Raw genomic sequence first — 26,738 nt, 5'->3', positions numbered from 1 at the left:
TTGATTTTGCTTTGTATTAAAATCAAACGAAGCAAAGCAAAAGCAACTGTGTTCCATTTAATAATGAACACAGTTGCAAATTTTATTGGAGGTAATTTGTACTATTATGCCATTGAACCCCAAGAGATTAGAGTGCGATGAAGTTATTAGGGTATATTGTAGGGTAACTATATCATATGGGTAACCATTTAACTGGATTATCCTATCGAAAAAATTAATCAAATGACGGGGCTTTTCGGTCCCTGGTCCAAAGTAATCAAGTAATCAAGTAAGTATTGGGCTATTTTTTGCAAAGAGGTTCGGAACTTTTGTAGAACTTTAAATTTTTTCCGTAAATTGTTAGTGTTCAAGTGGGAACCGTACGTTAGGTCCGAGGGAGCCCGAGTCCTGCAACAGCAGCTCGCTGTCGGTGCCTCGCTCCTTGTTCTTGAGGATGGAGCGCGCGCGCGAGTCGCCCTCGTGCGGCCAGCCGCCACCGCCGCGCGCCTTCCCGTTCTTACCTGCATACATAACAACGGGTCAACATTTCATAATCGCCGTCCCTTACTCTTGTCCCATTGGAACGATGGAAGAGGTGCTAGCGTAGCCATCCATTCCTTCTACTACCTAAGTAATTTCTCAGATAACATTTTGTAACTCTAAGAAAAGCAAGACTCAAAAACACTTTGTATACTGAGAACTTTCCCGTTCTTACCTGCATACATAACAACGGGTCAACATTGCATAATCGCCGTCCCTTACTCTTGTCCCATTGGAACGATGGAAGAGGTGCTAGCGTAGCCATCCATTCCTTCTACTACCTAAGTAATTTCTCAGATAACATTTTGTAACTCTAAGAAAAGCAAGACTCAAAAACACTTTGTATACTGAGAACTAGTCACGAGAAAATGTTTACAGACGCAATGATTGCGTCATTCCAGACTGCCAACCAAATATTATTGTTACCAAAAAGAATGTGGTGGTTGATTATCCTCGTGGCTATCCCTCTCGGAGGTCTCTTCTCCTCCTCCGCCCATTCCTGCAACACAAACATTACATGTAACAGATTGTAGAATGCTAATACATACGGGTTACGCCTACTTACTTGGGGGCGTAAAAAGGTAGGGTACATATAAACAACATGGATCCACATGCACATTTGACGTGACACAATACATAATACCCACATATTAAAGCTACTTCGTGCATCAGCTTATGAACTTGAAAATATTAGGAAGTCGAAGAGTGGTGAGACTTCGCGTCATACCGTCGTCTCAGATAAGAAGGAAGCCCCAGGAAGCCGTGTAGACTAACCTGTTGGAAACGTGCCTTTCTATGTTTGGGCTTGGAGTCGTCAAACGGGAGGCCAGGGGCGGCGAGCGGCTCGTCGACGGGCTGCGGCAGGCTGGTGCGCGAGGCGTCCAGGCGCGCGGGCCCCGCGACGGCCGCGGCGCCGGCGCCGGCGCTCGCGGTCGCGCTCACTCCGCTCGGCGACAGACTGCCTTGCGAGCCGCGCGGAGAACTTTCCCCCTGAGAACTTTTCGCACACAACACGCTCCCGTCCCCGGACGCACTCTTGCGAACACCCTTAAACTCTGTCGCTCCGCCCCCACTCGCGCTGCCTCCACTGCTACCGTCCAGAGGATTCACATACAAGTTTGATGAGTCGTTCTCGCACGTGATGTCGCCCTCTGAAGGAAAAGGGTGCGTAAGGCATGATGCAAATGTATCTGCAACGTAAGACATAAGACGCACATAGAGCCGGGCACCACCACACGGACATAAGTCATAGGGTGTGTGCTGCTCGTAAATGATGCAATGAGGTGATGTAACGTGCTATACATTGATACGTATATATGTACACATAAACAATCATAGGAGGACACTTATCACTGATACCCTTCCACAATTGACAAGTCTACGGGGTAATATCTATTCGTAATACCTACTTCTAGATGATTTGGAATTCCTAATGAGGTACCTGCACTACTATAATGTAATTACATACTCTAATAAACGTTTGATAGCTCACACATACACAGCTCCTAGTATTTTTTTGGAATTGATAAAGAATTGACGTATCTTGCTAGTTTTCGGGGTGAACTATATGATGTATCTACATGGTATGTTTAGGTACTTATCGTCTTTATCTGTTATTCTATAGTCTAGCGTGATGGCAAGCATGTATCAATTTCACTTCGTCTACATATCTAGGATGTTCTACTCAGGATACCTAGTCATCTAAAACGAATGGTCCACTAACCGTAACACTTGGTGTATACCTGTTCCGTGTTGAAATTTGTTAGGTAGGTGGTGTTTGTGCGAGTGAAGGCGGTGGTTACATACCAGGGCTATCAAGGCTGTTCGGCGTGGCCTCGGGCAATGCGCGGGGCGCGGGGTGGCGGTGGAGACAGGCCAGTTCTACGCACACGGGCTGCCGCAGGTCCGACGTTGGCATTGGCATCAGTTGTTCCGCGTCTATGAACTCCTTGTAACCCTATGTCAAACATTCTTATTTATATCCTCTACATTTCAAAATATAGTTAAATATGTATGTATATGAACCGGATCAACTAGAAATACGTTGCCGCTTGAACTTCAGAATTTAAAAAAATACCGTTCTAAACTGACAGTTTGATGGATGATACACGGGTGTACTTACTGCTACCGCCTTTCGAAAGATTTGTTAGTAAGCAGAAACTTTAAAGACCATGTTATGGACATGTTATTTCACAGGATTCTCTAAAAAATTGGAGTTAATCAAAGGAAATCAGAAGCTGCTGTTATATTAACCCGGGTTATAATCTTAGTACCTTGAACGTGCAAAAACAACACTCAAACTCAGAAGGCAGCTGATCCAAGTCTAACTGTTTGTCAGCCATCTTCTTTTCCTAGAAAAAGAGAGATCATTAATAGCTACCTACAATTGGGTTCTATTTTGAGGTTAACAAGCAATTCGAATTCGGGCATCGACAGTACCTAATTAAATTACAATATAAAGAACTACGTAATATGCTAATTAAACTATTTCGGTACTTATAATAAATAAAAGTTACTGGCTAAAGGTTTAGGCAACGAGAGATCGGAAAAGTCCCGTTACAATGGGCTCGTTTCTCCAACCCAAACCTTTATCAGGCTGAACTAGAAGCTACGAGTATGTTAAGAAGTATCATAGTGTTAATATGAGTCTAAATTGAGCTACTATTAGCGTAAAACATCTGTGAGTTCTTACTGGCGTCGGTTCGGGGTTTATGAGCAAGCGTTTTTCCGGCGAGTCCGGCCCCTCGGTCGAGTAGCGGCGCTCTTTCTGAGGGCTGCTCTGAAACTGTGACTTTGTGTGTTATCAGCAAGCCAAGTGCACGTAAAGCGCCCTAACACGGGTGCGTCCCAAAACTCATGCGTGATGGTTAAACTTAGTGCTGTGCTAGCAGCTTTAGGAAGGAGCTAGTCAGTAGGTCTTTCACGGTAGTAATAAGTTTACATTAATGATTTCAAAGTTCTGGTATTTATTGGTGCAACGTCTAATAATCAATTCAAGGGGAGTAATTAGATAATGTCAATTTAAATAATACAAAAACATTACACACATAAATACGTAAAAAATATTTCAAAGAAAATACATTTTTTTATTAAATATTACCTTGAGACTCTTGAGAATGAATTGGCTAAAGTAAGCCATTGGACGCACCCAGCCATTTCACAGGATCCTTACCTGGTTGGGGTCAGTACTCTGCTGGAGCTTATTGCTGACGGCATGCTCGTACTGCTTATAGCAGCCGGTCGAACCCGGCCCATCGCCTTCCAGGCTATTGGCGTCCCCCTGCGACAAGTTGTGTCCTGGAGACACACACCATCTAAGTCGTATCGCTTTCCGATTTCACAATCCTACTCCGTTTTTATGCGTATACTATATGTAGGCAGATAGTTATAATATTGTTTAGATTAATTTAACCGAACGAAGTAAACATTTATAAGAAATGGCAAGAGGTAAACAGCAGCAGCGTGAACTACACAACACACAATCACACGAACAGTCTATTATCCAGTGTCCTCCGGATACACACATCGGACAGTCCACAGCGGAAGTTAGTTCTAGAAAGCGTTAGGCTTACGCTGACAATGTAATCGACCTTAGATATAGTGTCTTCTTCGCACATCGCTAGCTACACGCGACGCGAGCCCGACCCCGATACGATTTACTACTAAGAGGTCGAGCGGGACGACTGTGCAAGTAGCAAGTAGCTCATCGGGCGTCGTCTCTCGCCTCAATGAGGACGCACTTGTCACCTGAAGACAAGGAATAAAACACTGAGTGCACCTCGTGGGAACGAGCGCGTGAGGTGAGCTGTAGCTGCGACGTTACGTGAACTGTTTTGGAGGATGTCTGCGAGTCCGGAGTCGAACGATGCATCGTGCACTCAATCGACATTCATGCAATCACTGACATTTACAAAAAAACATGTAAAATGAGAATTGAGAGCATGCATGAGTAAGAAAGAAGTCACATTCACGAGCGGAGGACACCATAATGACATGTAAAAGCGGCGAAAGCGAGCGATACGGGCGGGACTGACCTGTGTCGACGATGACGTCTATGAGGTCCATGCTCTTGGCGAAGGCGTCGCGCAAGTTGATGTGGTGGAAAGACACGATGGAGCCCTCGCGCTTGGCGCGCTCCAGCGCCTCACGCCGCTTCAGCGCCTTCTCGCGCCGCATCTGGTTCTTGTAAAACTCGGCGAAATTGTTGACGATAATGGGGATGGGTAACGCAATTACCAACACGCCGCAAATACAGCATACTGAGCCGATGACCTTGCCCAACGGGGTCGTGGGGTAAATGTCACCGTATCCGACTGTGGTCATAGTGATGCCGGCCCACCAGAACGTTTCCGGAATGGATATGAATTTAGTCCCCGGCTCTTCCTTCTCGGCAAAGTACGCCAACGAGGAAAATATGAGCACTCCCATCGCGAGGAACAACATGAGCAATCCGAGTTCTTTGTATGAGTTTCTGAGTGTGAAGCCGAGCGACTGGAGCCCGGTCGAGTGTCGAGCGAGTTTGAGGATACGCAAGATTCGCATAATACGGAAGATTTGTACGACCCGACGAACATCCTGGAACTGGTCCGTCGCGTTTTTGTTCGTTTCGAGTAGGAAGAGAGATACGAAGTATGGCAAGATCGCCAGTAAATCTATCACATTGAGTCCGCCCTTGAAGAATTTCCACTTATCCGGCGACGCACTGAACCGCAGCACATACTCGAGCGTGAACCACGTGATGCAGACCGCCTCGATCATGGCCAGCTGCGGGTTGTCCATGGGCGCGCCCTTCTCGTCGTACACTTGCATCTGGGGTATCGTGTTGAGAGTGAGCCCTATCGTGGACAGCACGATGAAGAGAATCGATATCACCGCGATCACCTGCAAGCACGCACGGTGCGGTCAGCGGCGGCAAGGGGCTCCGAGCGCCACCGCCGCTGCCTTCGCATCGACTCTACTTCAATTATGGGTCCCTAGTGTGCCACATGTGTCAGATAGGTATATTTTTAATATATAGTAAGTATGCCAGTGTCTATACAGAGTAATAAGAGTATGTATGTCTTAAACATTTTTACAAATTAATCTACGATGATAGGTATGTTAGGTATAGGTATGTATTTACAGGTAGTTATTTGATAGACGATTAAAGCCAATATATCTTATGTAAATATATAAGGTCTTACAGTTAATGATTCAATTTTGGTGTAAAAATAACATCTATTCGTGTATATGTTTGTAGTGTTGTGTGGTCGAGTGTAGTAGGTAGGTATATTAAACTACTTTAGCACCGGGGTGGACGGACGAGCGTGGCCGTGGTGTGGGTGGAAATCTGAGAACGCGCGTCCGTCCGTCGCCCGTGTCGCTCGGTTAGTATAGTGTTAGTCGGAGATCACGAAGCGTTTCTAAGCACTGATGGGATTTTAGTACAACGGGGCGGAAGGGAGGCGTGTGTGGGACTCGGCGGGAGCTGGAGCGGAGGCGGGTGGGACGCCAGCAGGCGACGCTCAGCCGTAGTGGGAGACGGCGCGGGCGCGGGCCGCGCACTGGGCACGCGCGTGCGCAGGGCGCGCGCCCGTCCCGTGCCGCCCCGCACGCGGGCCGCGGAGCACCGCCGCTGCGACGGCTGGTCACATCGCGTAAGCCCATCCCATCTTTGCAATTTTGCGACAACAATTAAGCTTTGTTTTTAGGGTTACCCCCTTTGGAGAACGATCGACGCGGCTGTGAACATTTTGTAAAAGTTAACTGTAATGAAAAGTGACGATTAAGAAACATCGCAGATGGCTCGTTCTCGCGTAGGTACCGCAAATCTTGTTTGTGAAACGTAATGCACATTAAATAATATACATCTAGAGGCAATATTAGCGAAATTTTCATAAAAGTATAGTACTATCCGCACATACATTTATGAAGTTTTTCTGTAATGTACAAGATTACATTAATTTTTAAGATGGTACTGAAAAAGGCACGAATATTGACCCCTAGTCACTAGGACTTCATGTTCGTTAGCAGTGTTACAATACAATAGATCCACCTGCTTAATAAATATCTATAGTGAAGTTACAATACAATACAGATCCTTAATATAGTGCAATACATTTGAATAAATACTGAAACAATATAAAAGAATAGAAACAAATCTTCAAGTAATTTACATAATATAGTTTGTATTCTTACGAACATAATAAATACGTGATATGTGTAGGTACATATAGGTAGGTAAAGTTAACAAATATTAAATAAATGCAGTAGGTACAAATCCAAATAGATAATAAATATGAAATCGTTCATACTTACACAATAGATACCGCTGTTGTCGAAAGACATTGTGCTAAGCGAGAAGAATCGTTAGACAACGGGCCCAGAAAGCCATTAACGACATTGAGCACAGTTTCGACAAAAGCGATCGCGGCGCACGACATGGACACAACACCACAGTTCATACAACAAATCGATGCCAACAGACATACCACTACATACAGGGGAGACAGTGATAGATGTTATTCATGCACCACAAACACAACGAAAACAACAAAGCTATATTCACGTGCTTATTAGTATTGCTTGTAAAAGCCTGCTTCATATGTAAGTATGCTTTTCTTTTGGATTGTGAAACATATTTATGTTGAGGGCAAGTTTTGGCAGTTTTAACGAAGCAGACTTATTGAAAACATTAGGAGGTGCTAAATATCTTAAACGTGTAGTATATACGTACTTATATAAATATGTACCTATGTTATAAATCTAGCGTAGAGTTAAAAACGAAATAATGGATTTATAACGATATGTTATGTTTATATATATGTATACAATGTAGGTTATTTAAGTGACATGTGTGTAGTAGTGTATATGCTGGTCATGTAGGTACAAAGAGTAAATATAAGTGTAAGTGTACTGGACAGCGCCTATGTAGTAACAATAACAATAATCCTAATGTTTAATTTCTATTGGTAAAGTGTGCTTCAACTTTTAGTTTATAACTAACTACGATTTGCAAACAAACAACTGTGCAAAGACTGCAAAGTGTAATTTAATCCAGATACGTTACTAGCTCACAGTTCGACAAAAAGCTTCTACTTGAATTGTTAGATCACCTTTGATACTTAAAATTAACATTTTAATCCTCGGCAGCATTGCTAGATGTAAATTAAGTAGTTTGACTTTAAAGGTTAGTTACAAGATGGTATAATACATTACCCTAGCAGCTATACTGGTGGTGGGTTTTTCTAGAAGATCCCAGAGCCACTTTTGGTATTGCGCGCAGGTGCCCTGGCCGAACTCTTCCTCCTCGCGCTGCCGCAGACTCTCGGCTTCTTTCCTCATCTCCTCGTGGACGTGTTCCTTGCGCTGGTGGTACTTGTGTTGGCAGCAGGACTCGAGGTACAGCTCGTCCACGCCCCAATACTCCAGGTCGTCGCTGAAGGCGAGCACGCACATCTCGTCCACAAGGTGAAGCTTGCCGGTTCGGTAGAAGTTCAAGATCGAGCTGAAGCTCTTCGGATGTCTGGAAAATAACAATGAAAATGCTATATAATGTACTTATGAAAAAAAACTTGCAAAGATCTACAATAAGTTAACAAGGACGAATTTCTGTCTCACCTTACATAGATGAACAGCTCATGTAGAGTTAGAAACGCCGGTTTTTTTAACCCGAAACATAGCTGAATTTTGTTGAAACTAAGAAAAAATCTCTCGAAAAAGTAGCTTCAAAGTGCACCAGAACACCTCACTACACCCACCGGATATTTATATTTATACCTTTCGGGAATTCTTCTCTTGCCAATTTTAATAAATAAAACAACCTACCTGTCGAAAAAGTACTCGTTGTCCTGCAACGAGTAGTCATCGCAGAGCTCCGTGATGGCCTCGTGCGTGTTGCAGTCGCGCAGCCGGCCGAGCCGCGTGTGCGGCAGCCGCTCCAGCGTGCGCCACAGCACCTCGTGCCGCACGCCGCCGACGTTGATGATCACGCGCTTGCTCAGCGCTTTCGCGCGCAGCATCATGAACGGCTCCGGCGGCAGCGACGACATCGACCTGGAATGTACCGAAGGAATTATGCCGCATGTGCTTATTTTTTATCACGACGTGGCAAAACAAGCGTAGAACCTGGACCATCAACAAAGTGCATCTTAGGGAGCGCTAACAGCCTAATCACCAGGAACACAATACTACGTCTACCTAAAGAGCAAGCGTCGTTCTATATTTATGTTTAGTTATCTTGTCGGTCAGTGCTGATATTCATGTGAATGCAAGCATGAGCAAGCTAAATTAATTCTGAAATAAGAAATAAAAGTAGATGCATTTTACTTTTATATGACCATTCGCTCCCAGCGATTTCCTCCTTCAACAACAGCACTTTTATATGTTATTGAAAAGTTTAAAGATTCTACAATTTCTGATCAAACTGGGCATTGAATGTTTCTAAAAAGCTCGCTAAGTAGGTGCGAGGAAATCGCTAAGGGCCAAACCTCAAATCCAATGTTTTTTAATCCCTCTGGCGGTACAGCTTTAAAAGCCAGCTGCAAAAAGCATTGCAAAACAGCGGCTATACAATTTTGTTTTAATCGGTTTCTATTATGCTTTCTTCTTCTACACATTAACCTTCGTCAGCTTTTTGTCAACCACGTGTTACGTTTGCCTAAAGCATTAGGCTAGGCTTTATGCAACTACTTCAGAGCTTTGCTTTAGTGCTTGCCTAAAATTACTTTGCAATAAAAATCTTAATACGAATATCACCTCGAATACTGGAGGTCCATTGTGGGTCTGTGGGCCAATAATAGGTCAATTTTAAGTAGGTAATAGGTCAATGTATGTCGTGGTGTATCATTAAGAGCATGAAAATGTATGGGTGATATAACTTATGTGCTTATAGGTATTTAGCAATGTTATGCCGGGATTGGGCCACAGCAACTTGTGCCCTAAACCACTCTCATTGCCAGATAATTGAGGTGATATACAAATGGGAGGAGTATCACTTGGGAGGTCGTTATAGATTAGTATCACGATTAGAGCAAGTGACGCCGCAACAGAAAATTGCGTCACGAAAATGATTTTTTAGTATTTAAGATTTTTATTATTGTATATATATGTTAGTTTGTAAGGTATGTATCTATGGGCCTTAGTTGCCTGAAAATAAATGCTTTGATCGATTGATTACCTGGAGTGGGTCCGCTGTAGGTGCGCATGGCCGGGCGGCGGCGCGGGCGCAGGCGCCAGGCCGCGGTCGAGCGGCGCGTCCTGCGCGGGCGCCGCGAAGCCCATGGGCGCGCGCGGGGGCGAGTCGCCCACCGGCCAGCGCGCGGCGCCGCGGCCCGCGCCCTCGCCCCCCATGCCCGCTAGCTCATGGTGCCCGGCGCCGCCTCATCGGCGACCCACTGCCACCGCGCGACTCCAATGATCCTGCAGACAATATACAATACTTCTTTATACAGTGGAACCTGGATAATTGCAATCTCAAGGGACCGGCCATTTTTTGGCAATTAACCAGGTTTTTTATTTAAGCAGGTCGTGTCAATTAACGAGGTTCAAAAAATCGTTGTGTCAATTATAGAGGTTTTCATTAATAGAGGTTGCGTTCTGACAAATTTCTTTTATGGAGGTGCAAATAACCATTGAAAGTAGATTTACACGCTTACGTTCTGGGTTTCTGGTCTATATATTGCTTCTGTCTATACTTGCACTTTAACTGTCTATACTTGCAATTTTTGGATGAATGACTAAATATGTCGAAAGTCAAACCATGAATGAATATGTATAGGTATAATTATAACTTTCATGACATGTCATCTTTATTCAATGAAATTGTGTTCAAATTATGTTTAGTATAATTCATTAATCATTATATTTAATCTAACTTGCATTGAAGCGTAATTGACTTGTATATAAATGTAACATTCATTTAATATTATAATAATATGTTTGTTCCCCTAATTGTAAATTATGAATATGACGATGTACAATTAATACAAATAAAATATATTCTATTCTATTCTACATTCTATTCTATTCTACACTACATTAATTACTACCTTATTTTCTTATCATTTGGGTTTAAAAAAATCCCTTGAATTGTAGAAGAAAGTTTTATTAGAATGTAAAAAGCATACTTTGTTTTTGATTTAATCCAAACTATTTCACCTACTACAGGCTGTGATAGATACCCAATAAATAACTGATTTGCAAGACCGAAGTGATCCCATAAGTGTTCCGTGAACAAAGTTTTGTACGGAACACTAATAAATTGAATACTGGATGAAGATATAAATAAAATGATCATTGCTATTAAAATATTGTTTCTGCTGTCTACAACTACATTATTTCAATTACAGAGGTAATAAGTAAGACTCGTTTCAATAATAGAGGTAAAAAGAAGAGCAAAAATAACGGATTTTTTTAGCACAGTGTCAATTATAGAGGTCTTAGTTGCGATGTGGTCAATTACAGAGGCAAAATTACGAAAAGCACTAAAATCTAAATTGCAATTATAGAGGTTCCAAAATTTTAATTATAGAGGCCTTTTGGTCTCAAGGGACCGGGACCGGACTTTTGGTTGCAATTATTGAGGTTTTCCATTTATCCAGGTGCCAATTAACCAGGTTTCACTGTACATACTCTACTAAATCGTTTCGTGAAATTTAACTAACTCCCGAGTTAGTCAGCAGACTAACCCTGCCCTTTGCCCATTTGCCTTTTTTTTTTTGCATTTGCCTTTGCCTTTGATGCCCTTTGTAAGACCTTATGTAACACATGATTATAAATGAATTATGAATTATGACTAAGCGTCACTTGCACCATCCCACTAACCCGGGGTTAATCGGTTAAACCGTTAGCCCAGTGTCAAATTATATTGGTGACCATGGTAACTCCAGGTTTAACCGGTTAACTCCGGGTTAGTGGGATGGTGCAAGTGGCGCTAAGGGCCACTTGGCGTTCCAGGGTTTGCTAATATGTATAATATTTTAATAAAGACAAATTTCAATATGATAGATAAAAACAAGTCATAACATAGGACGTTTATGAATAAAAACAACAATTTGTAATCCATTGAGTATAAAAGTGCTGATAATACACTATTCTAAACGGGGTATATAATGGCGCTATAGGGACTTTCGCTACAAATCGGAATAACGCTGCTAAGTGCTACGGCGTAGCATGTGTCTACGTCTAAAGAGCGGAATTCGAACTTATAAAATCTGTTGTTGATATGATATTAGGTACCGTAAAATGGGTTGAGTAGGGACGAAATCGAAGTTCAAACCTGGATAAAAGTTTATTTTTATATGTGGCACATTGATTTATATACAAAAAAAGTGTTCCGGATGTATGAATTTTAGTTTGTCAATGATAATTAGTTGTTTCATTTCATAACTTTAGAGATAAACACGAAATAGTAGGAAATTCCAGCTCACCCCGTAGTTGGGGTGACGAGGGATTTCCTACTAAGGTGAGTTTTGAAAATTGGGATCGACACTTGGGGGGATTATGAACATTATAATAGCTTGATTTGTTATTAGAATATATAATTTACGTAGCAGTAGCCTGTAAAAACCAACTCACCCCTCTGTCATCCCTCCTCACCCCATTCATAACCCAACTGCCCTCGTAATCCCTACTCACCCCATTTTACGGTACTTGCAGTGCATCTCGTGTCAAAACAAGATCAAATTGACATTATTTGCAGCGTCTAGGTCCTGGTCCTAGTTCTAAGATACATAAGCGACCAATTTAGCACAAATATGTGTATGACTCAATTTCTATGATATTAAGTCCGTACCTACATAGTCCTTGACTGTAGGTACTCAAGTATAATAAATAAAGAAAAGGATGAAACCATTCAATAATGTACCTATCTACTTATTCAACAAACCAACCATTAAAAGATGTATCAGTAAACTGCCTAAGGAACTAAATGCACCATAAAAGTAAACATGAATCTGGCCTATAAAATCCTTCTTATATTTATAACAATTTCCTTTTATTACTACTAACAGAATACCGTACGAGTATAAAGCATAATCCAGATGTCGTAAACCTAGGATGTAACTATAATATAATATGCGTAGAGATAGAAAAGCCCTTGCTACACGGTCGCCGACAAGCCTTCAGACGGCGTGGCCTTGGTCCGTCCCGGACCGTGTAGACAGTTGTTTCCAACAAAATTTGACCAAAACTGACCAAGGACAGACCAAGGTCAGACGGTTAGAAGGCTTGTCGGCGACCGTGTAGCAAGGGCTTTACTCGACCACGGCCAAGGTACTTGAGTGGCGAACTGGAGAATGCAGCAATATTAAACCCTCAACATGGTAATCCGAAGATCGCAGGAAACCGTAAGATAATGACAGCGTACGACCGGTTGTGGGCCATCCTTTGGGGAGACCTATGTCCAGTAGAGCTAAGATGGTTGGCTCTTTATCGTTTGTCACCATACCTGTCACGTTCTAACAAATATGTAAGTGCGAAAGTGACGCATTGCATGACAAGTGATAAAAATACGACCATGATGCCGCTGCAGCATGGATATGATGGTCGTTTTTGTCTACGTGACAGCGTGATAAAACGGTATCCGTCACTTTCTATCCCACGGTGTTAAAAAGTGACAGTTATTTATCAGGTGGACAAAGCCATCCATAATACGCTGGCAGCAATGGAAGTCTGCTGATATTGTGATGAGGACTATTCGTTTTATTATTATCATCAATTTAAATGTCTGCAGTATAAAAGCCTAAACGTGTTACGTTTTTCAACTCCCTTCCATTTCCGTTCACCTAATATTCAAAGCAGTAAAGTTACCGACGACAAAGAGACCCATTTCCCTGTCATAAATATTCGGCGCCCCAGGAAAGTGATTAATCGAGCATCACACGAGATAAATGTTGAGACGTCAAACTACTTCACGTAATCCTCAACCCGAGGAATTTTAATAGGTCACGGAATCCCTTATTTCTACAGTTTCACCGACAAAGGGATATATCAGATTGGTACGGAGCACAGATAACATTTTGAACTAGACATACCTACCTACTCGTATAAATTGCCGTGTTATAGGGACCGTTCGCGTTGGAGGGTCTGCCATCTTGTGGCCTGAGTCGGAAACATATGTGCACATGTACATTGCCAAAGCAATTACCGTACTCGTCGGTTTCCTTGTGCATAGTAGGTTCTGCCATCTGTGGGTTACATCGGAAGCATAAACGACACAATTTACACCTCGCGCCAAAAATTTGACGGCTCCTATGCTGGCCCCTAGTTCATGCACGGGGCCTATGTAATTATGCTATTATTAGTATGTTTGTGTAGATCAAATCTTGGAAGCTAAGTTATAACCACTTCCTGGGAGCCTAGCCAAGATGACAATTGTATATCGACAAACGTCAAACGAAAAGAAAAATGTATCGGGATGAGAGATACAACGAAAAGTCACATGACTATTTTCTATAGGATTCGTTTGGTATTTTGTATCAATGGTTTTCATATTGTCTAGGCCCCTGATGTTCGATCGATTGGGTTCAAATTTGGTTGCTTATGAAAAACAGATGACATTCAGTATGTAAAATCATTTATTTACGTACAATATATTCACATACAGTGGTACTACTAAACGAAATTAATAACTAGCTTAAATCTAAAATAGGCCCCTGAGGCATTGTACCAAGGATGCTGGCGGCATTTACTCGCTGTATCGCAATGCTGATACGTTGTGCGAGGTAGCCGCCAGCTCTTCGGTCACCAGTTACGTCAACCAGACGCTTCGCGATTTCTGCGAACAACTTATGCGCGCTGGGACGCCATGGACCTAGAGTTTCAACATTCAGTATTATCATGACATCGGACCTAAAAATGGCGACCGGAGATAGATAATAGGTAGACATAGGGACATGTTGGTAAAACAACACAATCTTTTTGAATTTGAGTTTGTTAGAATAGTATCTATAAATAACGGCACGTTTGCATTCCCTTCTCATGTCGCTCTAACTGTCGGGAGATTGTTTCTAAAATAGGATAAACCTAATTGTGCCATAGATACTCGTAAAAATGTAAGTAGCCAAAGTAAAAAAACGTTATAAATTGCTCCCGTGTCGTCACAATAGGTACGAAATAGACACGTTTGGTTTACAAAAATATAAGGGTGCTTGCGGCATCTAGTTTAATCATTAGGTCTGTGGTACGGAGGCAACCTCATTTCCCCTGTCCGTGACCTTTTCATCCCTAAATCTGTCTCTACACCTGTCTGAATGTAATGTAAGTTCATTAAGCGCTAAAATGAGCTATACCCAAGTAATTTCACCTGCGTCAGGGAAGTTTCGAAAGATGTGTGTGAGACAGTTTAATTAGCAGAATTGAATATTGCTATATAATTGGCTCCACCTTTAGATGAGATGGATAAAAAACTGGATTCTTAAATAATCTAAATAGACACTTTGCTTGTGAACGAATTTACTCTGTATTGCAATACCAAATCACAAAATTTTATCATATTCTATTTGCGCCACATTATGCAAAGTCGCGCTCTTGCTCACTAAACATTGTCATTAAAATTTATGAGGTAGAAAATTGTATACACCTAGTGTGTTTTTAACCGTACAAAAACTAATCTGAATCAGCAAACGCAATGTTAAGCCAAAATTATATTCAATATTTCATAATGACTAGAGTTTGCTTGGAGCCAATTAACCCGTGGAGCGCTCTAGTATCACACGAGTGATACTAATTCAATTAGGGTAGTAGCGACTCAGTATCAGTCATGTGTTACTACAGATCAATATGGGTCAAATTGCTTTGCATCAATTTGTTGTATGGTGGACGGTTGACGGGTTAAAAGTTAGTAATTAAAAAAATACAGTCTGTTTTGTCTGATTTTTCGCTTTTGCGATGCGCACTTCGTCCATTGACCTTTTTACCCTATCTGATCTCCTGATCAAATAAGTAACCGAGTGTTCAATTGAATTGATCTGGTACCTTCCCCTGCGTAATAGCTGCCGCCATTCATATTTGATGACGTTCGACGGTTTGACACAAACGTGTGTTGTGTACCATCATTGATTCTGTGTAAACCTTACTGTATCGAGATAAAGACCACCAATGGTCAGTTAAGTGCGTTGCTGTTAGTGTTGCTGCACGCTTCGAATTTGAAAATCCATTAACTTTATATAAAAGATTGATCGCCCCCACCAAGCCCTACGGCTTACCTACCTAATAGCTCCCTATTAAAAAGCCATAACATGTACCCAGATCGATACGAAAGTCCTGAATGTGTTCAATTTGGTTGCTAGTGACGCTGTACTTACGAAAGCCATATTCGTCAAACAAAAGTTCAGGGTGAACAGCGTTTCAATAGTCGCCGTCAGGGCGCTCATAAATCACAATGGTGACGAGAAATATTACGACTAATCCCAACCTCAATAGCCGGACGTCAGCAGCTGAATAAGTAAGTAAATTAACGTTGGCTTTTGAGGGTGTGAACTTTCTATATTTTCAGCAATTTTCCTTATTATTATTGGAATGGCGTGATGTTTCTTACTTAATATTGTTTTTTATTCCGGAATTGTATCATGTTAATTTATTTTAGGTATTAGTTATGCTATCAGTTTAGTGTAATAACCCTTGGAGTCGGGAACCATTCGATTAAATCAATCATATTTAAAATTAAATCAATGACATACTTAAAGTTAGTAAGTAACCCACAAAGTAACGAAAATGTATCAAAGTAACGCAGATGTTAACAGCATATTAAAAAGTTAGAATGGCCTCCCGGCCTACGATACTTTTATTCTACAACGCGGAAAATGCTACGGCGTAGCACACATGGTATTTTTTGAGCCTGGATTGAACTCTTACGCATTTTTGAATTAAAAATCAGCGTCCGTTGTCTTCTATACGCATATTTACTCTCACTTTAACAAATCCCGACTTACAATTGGGGCACTGAAACCGTAATATTAGCTTCACTAACAGATAATACCTCCATAACATAACGGAATTACGGCCTACGCAATTTCACCCGGCGACCCAAAGTCTCGCGGGCCGCTCCGTGACATGCCTCGCTCGACAAACATATTCCCCTAGTTCCGACTACCTTGTATAGGTATGGGCCGAGTATATTTATATAGTAACTTTCAGAGCGAAACAAAACGCTACCTACAACTTGTATGATTGCTGCTGCGTTCACGTTAGAACGTCGAATGTGAATATCTACATGTTCGGGGATAGGTTACGGTCCCTATACTGTGGTATGAGCGAAGGCAACTAGATGTTATTTGTTTGGAGAACATCAAGAGAGCCTCGGGCGGGCGGGGGCGTAATCGATTACCGGCTCGCGTGGCGCTCCCTGCGACCGGTATCGAGCATTTGATCGACCCTAATCTAATAATAGAAACTACTTTCATTGCACTGACTATTTTAACGTGGTATCCAAGTATGCACCTTGAATAGAAAAGAAAACAAACGTCACAATATATTGCCTCAGCCTTATTGACCGAGCGTCAGCGAAGCGTCAGGTGTGTCAGCTTGGATAATAATACTTTCGCATGTCCGGATGTTCTCGTCTACAGGTCATTTTTCTCAACCGATTGTCGTGAAATTTTGAGAGCATGTTCAAGAATTAAATGCAATTTTTTGTCGAATCAGGTTTCGGATTTTTTTCAAAATGTTGGATGCATAAGGGTTCGCGAGTTCTATGACAGCTCACAGAGCCACTACTATAAATATATATAAAACATACCTATAGTCTCTTCTCAATATTTTTCGGGTCTAAATATTCTAGCTGCGAATTCAGTGCCTACTTCTGAAACTTTAAAGCACCAAACCGACACTTATTAACAGATAATAATTAATCCATAGGTAAGGTAACTGCAATTAGAAAGCACTTACATACACATATGTGTACCGACCGAGGTACACACATATAAGGGAGACCTAGATACAGCGCTTTGCAATTACGGTGTAGTTGCTAATCTAATAATACCTATAGTAGTTACATTCACAGTACAATCGATAGTTTAAACATTCCTATAATTATCAGAGCTATACAGCTTAACCCAGAAACCTGTACGGATATGATGGTCGTTCTTGTCTACGTGACAGCGTGATAAAACGGTGTCCGTCACTTTCTAACCCACGGTGTTAAAAAGTGACAGTTATTTTATCACGTGGATAAAGATGGATAAAGCCATCCATAATACGTCGGCTATACTTTGCAATCACGGTCTAACTTCCGTCGTTAACCGTTTGTTACCTTCGCATAAGTTACAGTGTCTTAGATTGTTAATAAACTAATTATACCTTTCTATTTTCCCACCCCTAAAATAGAATTAAAATTGAATAATAAAAGTGTTATTAAATAGTAAAGCAGCTCCCTCGCTCCCGCCTGCAATTAAATATGTAATAAAAGTGGGTAGAATTTGAATTATTTCTTGCAGAATGAGTTCACCATACTTACTTTCTTTTATAAATACTTAACAAAGGAAAGTTGTCGTTTCTGAACCTACGCGACCGCAACAATGATGACCAAACAAAGACTGCTGTCTGTCACTGTCGCGGTGCGTACTTTAGGAAGAAGTTCTGTCAAAAAAATCATATTAATATATTAAAGTAACAATGTGTAAACACACAGCAGAGCGCTGGTGGCCTAGGGAGCGCGCTGGTGGCCTAGCGGTAAGAGCGTGCTACTTTCAATCCGGAGGTCGCAGGTTCAAAGCCCGGCTCGTATTACCAATGCGTTTTTCGGAACTTATGTACGAAGTATCATTTTATTTACCAGTCGCTTTTCGGCGAAGGAAAACATCGTGAGGAAACCGGACTTATCCTAATAAGGCCTAGTGTCCCCTCTGGGTTGGCATTGGCAGGTCAGATGGCAGTCGCTTTCGTAAAAAATAGTACCTACGTAAATTCTGGGGATTAGTTGTCAAGCGGACCCCAGGCTCTCATGAGCCGTGGCAAAATGCCGGGGGTTACGCGAGGAAGATGATGACATCTATTCTGTGTTGTGGAACCACTGCTATTATATGTATAAGTAGGTAACTAACAAAAATTTAAACAGGTTCTAATGGATAACTAGTATTTTAATTACAATCTGATAAAACCAAACGTTTTAAATGGGTTTTCATATTTATTATACGGTAAAATGCTAATTTACAAGAAGTAACACGCAAGCAACTTTTAATTTAACTTCAAACAGTCATGCTCCCTCTTGCACAGCTCAGACTACTCTGCAGCTAACTATGACTTTGCTCCACTTTAAAATGGATTACATAAAGTATGTTGGTTCTCAAACTCTCTAACCTTTCAGCAACCTTTCAGTAGGTATTAACCTTTTCACTCTCAAAGCCATAATCTAGCCTTTTATATCGATAAGTAACAGGCGCGGTTCTTTTGTCTGGCTTGGACAGCTGACATGGAATTCCGAAAGTCATCGAGATCGAGTGTCTAATAGCAAATTAGGGTTCTTTCACGAAGTTATTTTGGTTTTGTTAAGGCATTTATTTGTAGTCATTGGGGCGTTAAATTGCTTTCGCGTTACCTTCATAAAAACGGGAGTAATTTAGTCTATTGTTATTTAAATTACTACAAATTTCGATTTACTTATAGCTAGTAAAATGTACAAAAAGATTGTAGAATACGTTTTTAAGAATACACTTACCTAGAACTTTCAAACTTACATAATAGTTGCTTGAAGTAAAATAAAATTACAGGCTAATTCGAACGTACACTGACATCAGAATGATAATATCTTCGTTCGAATTAAATTGGCCTCCTTAGTCTAGTCAGCAATTCCTAGTCTAAATAAAAAATATTTTATAATTGTTGGACAACTTATTTTGTTGTGTCAGTCTATTTTTCTTTTTCTGAGCCCCAAATGTCTGTATTTCAACTCAGGGGGAACAACTCACGAAGAGCCTGAAAAGCGCGCGCATAGCATCTACCATATGTACACTTAATTGTATGGCAATTCCCATTTCACTCTTTGCACCATATGTAAGTAGATGTACAAACCAGACCATTATCTCGGAGTGGCGTGTGGGGAGCCCCGAATAACAGATCGTTATTATAATGGCTAGAAAAACAAAAGCGACTATTGGCCTGAAGTTAACCAGTGTAACTGTGACCTCCTATATACGTCCCACTGCTGGGCACAGGCCTTCTCTCAAGCATGAGAGGGTTTGGGCTATAGTCCCCACGCTGGCCCAATGCGGGTTGAGGACTTCACATACACATTTGAATATCTTCGCGAATGTATTATGCAGGTTTCCTCACGATGTTTTCCTTCACTGAAAAGCTAGTGGTAAATATCAAATGATATTCCGTACATAAGTTCCGAAAAACTCATTGGTAGGAGCCAGGATTGGAACCCGCGACCTCCAGATTGAAAGTCGGACGTCAGATCCACTCGGCCACCACCGCTTACACATACTATGTAACACATATTATGTAATTTATTTATTTATGTTAGGGAGAACCAACAGTTTAAATTTACAATAGGACATCAAGATTTACAAAAAACCCAAATAATGTGAAGATAATTCTGGTTTATCTGAGACTAATAGTTGCGGGCCCTCAGTACGCAATGAGAATTACCTACAGCAGAGCCCTCGCCCTCGCCCTCGCCTCAGCGCAATGAGCTAGCTCGTTACCGCGGCGCCACTCGGTCTCGTCATTGCGACGTGTGACGAAATGCTTCCATCCGCGAAATTGGGTCAAACTGGCAAAATGAGGTGAATCGAATAGTGCGCGGCCATATAAGATGTTATTGCCGCTGTGTATCAACTTTGCAAACATAAAAGCTTTTAATGATCTCTTTGTTTATCGGGCCTAATTAGTCCACAAAAAATCACTCGCTACCTTCACTAGAATTGCGGGCAACGGCATTGCATTTATTAAACTTTTATACATATAATCATAATTTATTTATTGCATCCATGGTTGTTACATTGGTGTTACATAGTAATAGTGAGTTTCACATGGACCCTGGTAGGGCACAGCAATAGTCTTAGAACTAAATTATGCTAGGTATATGTCTAGGAAATATTATTGATAATTAAGTATGCATAAGTAGAGTACCTAATTACTACCTATAGCAAAATAAGCCAAGTACTTACAAAATATAATATTGATGCCTACTACTAGACATAGGCGTACCCACGGTGGGGCAAGGTGGGGCAGTTGCCCCACCCTGGTCTGTGGTCTGACGAGAAGCTAAAATTTTTTAGGAACAATTAAGGCACGTAACCCTACTTCTGCCCCACCCTTTAAAAAGTTTAAAAAAATGCTGGGTACGCCCATGCTACTAGATAGGTTATGGAACCATTTTTTCTAATTCAATTCGATTTAAAAGTTAGTAATTGTGACTGAAAATGTAAGCAATTTTATTTGTTTTGCTGCCATTAGCCTGTCAAGCTACCTCGCGACTCTCGCGAGTCCAATACGTAGTTTTCAGTTCATAGCCCGGAAAACGCTTCGTGTTACAATTTAACCTACAATGTAGGGTAACCTCAAGGCAATGAGCTGAAATATGTAAAGAAAAGAAAGACACTAGAGTTATGTTTTCACCATAAATATTTTTGTAATTGATAAGTTGAGATGTTATATAGAATTTCGCTATTGCAAAATGCAAAAAGTATTCTGCCCGAGCAAAGGCAACAGGGAGGGTAATGATTTGATAAGGGCAATTAATTCTGTGTACATCACAAATATTCGTTAGTTGCGTTACTAAGTTATGGATGTTATCTACGTATCTAAGTATGTATTTATCGACATAAGAATGTATGTATATCGACGCCTAGTACCCATACTGCAAGCTTTGCTTAGTTTGGGGCTAGATCGATCAGTTAAGGTAAATACCTAACATTTAATTATTGGACCTTAATTGATTACTTTTGAACACTTTCGCACCGGTTACTTTGACTCAATAAAGTTGCATCGAAAATGCCTCAAAATGTATGATGTGTGTGTGTTACAAAAAATAACAAGGTTATGGGTTTATGCTAGTAATTATTGCTGAATTTTTTTCGTTTCTGCTCCAGTGATTTCATACACAAATCTCAAAGACCTTAGAGATAATTATTTTAAAAGCTATTTTTAGATTGGCACAGAATACCCGGCGGCAGAAAGACAAACAACAGCGTACCTGAAGTTACAAAAGTCGCATTGTTTTCGCCAAAAAACCAGCAGTTTGTGAGCGAGACAGAGTATAATACTAAATAGGCTTGCCTGGCGAGGGTGGAGACAGCCTCCGTATTGATCTCGGCGAGGCGCCGCCTGTAAACATCGCTACATTCCCGAACTTTATCTTATCGCAATAAGCTGCCTGCTGCGTTACTACATATTAGTTTCACGTACGAGTTTTGGTACCACAAGTTCACCCATCGGCGTACTTACTGTAGACGTGCTGGGAACGGCCGAGATCCGAGCAACTCACGTGACCTCAGGAGGTTACGGTAAACTGTGTCCGTTCCGTCGTAAGGAATAAACTGCTCGATTCGAACTTTAAGGTACGTCAATTAATAGATCTAGAAACGATAATGGATTAGATGTGTCAGTGTAAAAAGTGACGTTTTTGTTTGAAGAAACGTCACATTTGACAGTGACATATCTAATCCATATCATTTCTAGATCTATTAACTGACGCATCTTCAAGTTCGAATCGGGCCGAAAGGACATTTTTGTTCAGACCGAAATAAATAATTAAATATCAGTGATATTAATGTATTTCAGTAGGTACCTACATGAGAAAGCAGCAGTTGTGAAGGGACACGCCGCGCCGAGTTTCGTCGGAAACAATATAAGCCCAAACAAAGTTTTACATTATTCACGATTGTTGGTGTGCGGGATCATCTTATTTGAATAACAGCACTATATACTCTATATAGGAAGTCTTCGTGACTATGTAGATATATCTGCGTGGAAACTAAATTTTGCCGTCTACGTTAGTCTACTCTTTATAGTTTTATACGGGTTTTAAAAGCACCTTATCTATTTCTCAACAAATGATCATAAGTCTAAAGTAAATTAGCCTGAGGCATTGTTCCCAGGACACTGGCCGCGTTCCCCCTCTGCACAGTGAGGCTGAGTTTTTGCGCAAAATATGCGCCTGCTCGTAGGTCGCCAGACACCCAGACTAGTTTGGTAGAAATTTCTTTTACTAGTTTTTTGGTGTCTTGACGACCAAGGACCGAAAGTTTCAATCGCAAGTGATATATAATTCGTTTTCAAACATGCATATTTGCGACACTTGGCAATTTGGGCGTCGTCTGCTGCCGTCCCTGGCTTCCTGGCAGAGCGCCGGACGTGAGATGGGGCCAGCATATCAATACATATGTTACATCCCACTCAAGGGGCCGCTCCAGGAACCAAGGTACAGTCGCCCACACTGTTAACTGTACATCGGTGGACCTTATGTCTTTTGTAATAAGGTCCACTGATGTATAGTCAGGAGTGTTGCTGTGTGTACGAGCAAGCAGCCGTCGGGCCTTTTGCCATCCGCCGCAGATATACCAACTGGCTCCAGGGTTGCTGGTATGGAGGCGGTACCGAGTGCTCTGCGGATTAGGTCGTTTAGAGCCGTGTGTCTATAAAATCGGCCGACGCTTGACTGGCAGTGGAGTCCGTGGTGCCTATAAACGTCAACATGGTTTCCACAGAATAATTACTATAGGACTGTGCGCGTTGTGGAGAATATGTCACCTTAGACCTAAATCGAAAACTTGTAGTTTAATATTGACACTAAATCAAGCAGGTTCTGATTCCTACAGTTCACTCGCGTTTGTAAGACTGCCAGATTGTGTTGCTTATGTTCATGGGTGACGATGACCGCTTCCCATCAGGCGGCTCGTCTGCTCGTTTCCTCACTATCACAAAAAAAATCTGATACTTAAACTTGATATTTACACTTCGCGCCATTAAACGGGGAGCTCCAGTGCTGCCCACTACAGCTCATACTTATACCTCTTGGTCGAAATTTTAAAACACTGTCGCGAAAACATTACAATAATGTACAGTGAGCGGCAGAAGTTGCTAGGCGGGTGAGGTGTTCAAAATGTTCTTAACGCGACTTAATTTTTAAGAGAATAAGAGTGTGTCGAGGTCATTTTGAACACCTCGCCCGCTTAGCAACTTCTGCTGCTGATTGTACATACATAACGTAGCGGTTTTCATTAGTCATACTCGTGTTGTAGCCGAGTCCTAAAAATATGTTCAGGTTCTTTGAACTTCGACTGTAAGAACCTAATTTGGTAATTGATTGCGCAGAGCTTTTAGGCCTTTACACGCAGCCTTTTACATTATTTTGTATCGAAATGACCAAATATGCTGAATAGCCACTAACAATTACAAAGTTGGCAACACGCCATAAAGTCGTTCATAATAATTCGTATAATTATTGAAATACTTTCATTTTCTGCCTATAAAACAAGGCTAACTAACGAATGGACTATTATCATATGATACTTATTTAGTATCATAAGATCATAACTTCCAACATTATCGCGTTCTAAATCTGTTCCAAATACTTATTGTACTTATTTATTCGAGATAAAAAATAAACAAAATGACAATCGTAAACCGCGATGACGTGGGTTGTTGACATGTTAGAGATTAGTGAGATTACCATTCTACGCGATCTTTTTAGACATCAGAGTAGGCTGATAGAGAGTATTGCATCTTCAAACAATTGTACAGTCAGCTACAGATAAAAGGTACCCCCTGCCCTGCAAGGTAGCCCTGCATAGAAGTTTGTATGCAAAGGTACTTAGCTATAATAATGATACTGCCCTGCCTGGTTTTCCCGAGGGTCTACAGTATGTGGTTCTTCAAAAAAGGAGTGTACAGGTTTTTAAAAGGTCGGCAACGCGCATGTAACACCTCTGGAGTTGCAGGCGTCCATAGGCTGCGGTGACTGCTTACCATCAAGCGGGCCGTATGCTTGTTTGCCACCGATGTGGTATAAAAAAAATACTACTATTATAGTAGTGCTGACTATACTACTCGTATGTATGCTACAATGGCACCGCAAACTTTATTGGATTATTTTATTCACAGCTGTTGCCATTAAGTTGGGTTAGTATTTAATATCGCTTTAAAGGACAAAGGAAAAGAATAGCCGTTACTTGTAGAGTTTCCAACAAGTTAAAAGTAGGTACGTAACCTGAATAAAAAGTTTACCAATTTTAGCCCCGCCATACATTACGTAGCGCTACGTGCTACGAGCCATAAAGTGCTGCAGCCTGCTACGGTTCGTAGCAGCCTCTACGCCTCACCTCTGACCTTTCATAATAAGGCGTTCCGGTTAGGGAATCCGGTTCGGTGCCGCTACAAAAGTGTTTTTTTATTAATTAGTTAAAGCGTTGAATACTTCAATAGCCACTTTCAGTGTAAAATTGCAACACGTTTCATGTTCTGCAAGTATAGGTAAATATGTCAATTTGGGTCCTTTGATATGATTCATTTTAAAGGCGTAGATATATTATATATCGCATAGTGAGAAACCGTCACGCAAATTATAGCACAACAACGCCCAGTAACACTCCTGTAGGTACGCTTGTGTGGAAACAAATATCATCATCATCATTTTGATCATTGAATGGTCTGTCGTCGTCATCCTAGTTTTTTCTGTCTGTCGTGAACTAAAGTGGTTTTATCTTTTTTTTATGATGTAGGATGCAAACAAACAGACGAATCGCCGATGTCGCCTGTTATCTTGTCGTGTCGTGCGTCGAATTTTAATTTAAAATGTCGGTCGTTCTTAATATGTATGTCGATCAGCCAGTTAGTCAGTCTATCTACGTCCCACAATAATAATCCAGTCATTGTACAAAAGGATGAGAGAGATCTATTTATTTAGAAATTATGACAGACTTTCACCTTATAACCATGGCAATAAACTAGGGACAACGACCTTGCCAGACCATTCGTTACAACAGAAAATACTAAAACCCTTTCTTTACGTGCATTAGGCAGTATAAAATATGCCTACCCGTCGCTAGATAAGTCAATATGTTCACGGAAAGTATTGTAAATAACGCGTCAGTGCCGTCGACAGAGATGTTATTCATGGCTCTAAGCGTATCACCAAATAACCACTAGAGCTGACCTCCGATTGCCCAGAGCTGCTACGAGCCTATAGGTCAAGTTATAATAGGTATGCTCACAGTCGAGATAAAGTGTAGTAGTAAGAGGCATTAAAATGGTTTATTCATGGGCAGGTGAGCAGGATTCAATTACAAGGATGTAGCGAGTCGTTCCGGGCCAGATCCGGAGCGGCATTCCAACATTTAAATGCTGTTATTGATTTGTTATTACTCGCAGCGCATCTCGCTCGCACCCATACATACGTACGTCTAAAGTGTACAGGCGAATGATGTCAGAATGAGATCAAATCGAAGGCAATTCTAAAGTTCAAATCGGCTTTCCGTTCTGTGACGCTATTGTTCAGGTTTTCTATAGCGTCTATAAAGGCTTTGAGTGGCAGGGCCCGGGGTTAGGTAGTTACCGGTTTACAAGGGGGTTCTGATGGCGTCACGAATTTATATAAAAAGCACGCGTATATTTGAAAGTACGTCTTTATTACTATGATTATCTGGTTGACCGATTATCTACTTGTACTAACATTCATAAGGCATATCGAGATTTTAATTTTTATTTGATATCCTGTTCTCAGACTACTCGCAGTGTTCAATGGATAAGACGAAAGATGAAATGATGATGCAGATTTATTTATTTGTTATTGGTTACTGGTTATTGTGAAAGTATAATAAAGCTATTTCTTCTCCACATCTCAGAGCTTTTCCAGATACATCCTAAAGGTACCCGAGGTCCGTGTTTGACTACACTAATCCCCCAAGACTTAGCACGCGCCAAAAATTGGCACTGGTTTACGAAAGGCAGGATCGTCGGACGGCAGTATCCGACCTTTCAACCCAGACGGGAAAATAGAGCTTACTGGGATTTGGTCTCACAGTGTTTTTCTTATAAAGAGCGACTGGTAAATATCAAATTATGTATCGTACATAGATCTAAGACACAATTAGTACGACCCATAGAAGAACCCACCCCTCCTGTTAAGCCTTAGCGCCAAGCCAGCAACTCACAATATAATGTCAACCAGTGTAGGTTGTCTACGCCTTAATAGGTTTAAATGTCTTCATAATTTGTATGTCAAGTACAACGCACCTGACGAAAACTTCGCAGCGCCACGAAAAGTTTACGATTAAGTTGGCGACTTGTTGAGTAAC

The 26,738-nt window shown here is 41.3% G+C and overlaps 1 protein-coding gene across 8 annotated transcripts in view; it reads right to left on the bottom strand.

Moving 5' to 3' along the window:
* The window catches only part of LOC134795513 (potassium voltage-gated channel protein Shab), a 104,200-nt gene that overhangs the window by 652 nt on the left and 76,810 nt on the right, over positions 1–26,738 (bottom strand). The window contains exons 3-14 of one of the 8 annotated variants that reach the window (XM_063767382.1): positions 9,677–9,918; positions 9,256–9,282; positions 8,326–8,553; positions 7,717–8,023; positions 4,554–5,400; positions 3,692–3,816; positions 3,212–3,310; positions 2,793–2,870; positions 2,326–2,476; positions 1,294–1,709; positions 946–1,018; positions 364–500 (exon numbers count right to left, since the gene is read on the bottom strand). In XM_063767382.1, coding sequence (XP_063623452.1) covers positions 364–500; positions 946–1,018; positions 1,294–1,709; positions 2,326–2,476; positions 2,793–2,870; positions 3,212–3,310; positions 3,692–3,816; positions 4,554–5,400; positions 7,717–8,023; positions 8,326–8,553; positions 9,256–9,282; positions 9,677–9,849 — 2,661 coding nt within the window. In that variant the 5' untranslated portion in view covers positions 9,850–9,918. The remainder of the gene's footprint in view (positions 1–363; positions 501–945; positions 1,019–1,293; positions 1,710–2,325; positions 2,477–2,792; positions 2,871–3,211; positions 3,311–3,691; positions 3,817–4,553; positions 5,401–7,716; positions 8,024–8,325; positions 8,554–9,255; positions 9,283–9,676; positions 9,919–26,738) is intronic. The other 7 variants (XM_063767387.1, XM_063767383.1, XM_063767388.1 and 4 more) reach the window with 7 other exon arrangements.

Source organism: Cydia splendana, chromosome 12, assembly GCF_910591565.1.
Source record: "Cydia splendana chromosome 12, ilCydSple1.2, whole genome shotgun sequence".
NCBI classification, from domain to species: domain Eukaryota; kingdom Metazoa; phylum Arthropoda; class Insecta; order Lepidoptera; family Tortricidae; genus Cydia; species Cydia splendana.
The sequence above is the reverse complement of the archived record's forward strand: the minus strand, read 5'-3'. Positions and strand labels throughout refer to the sequence as shown.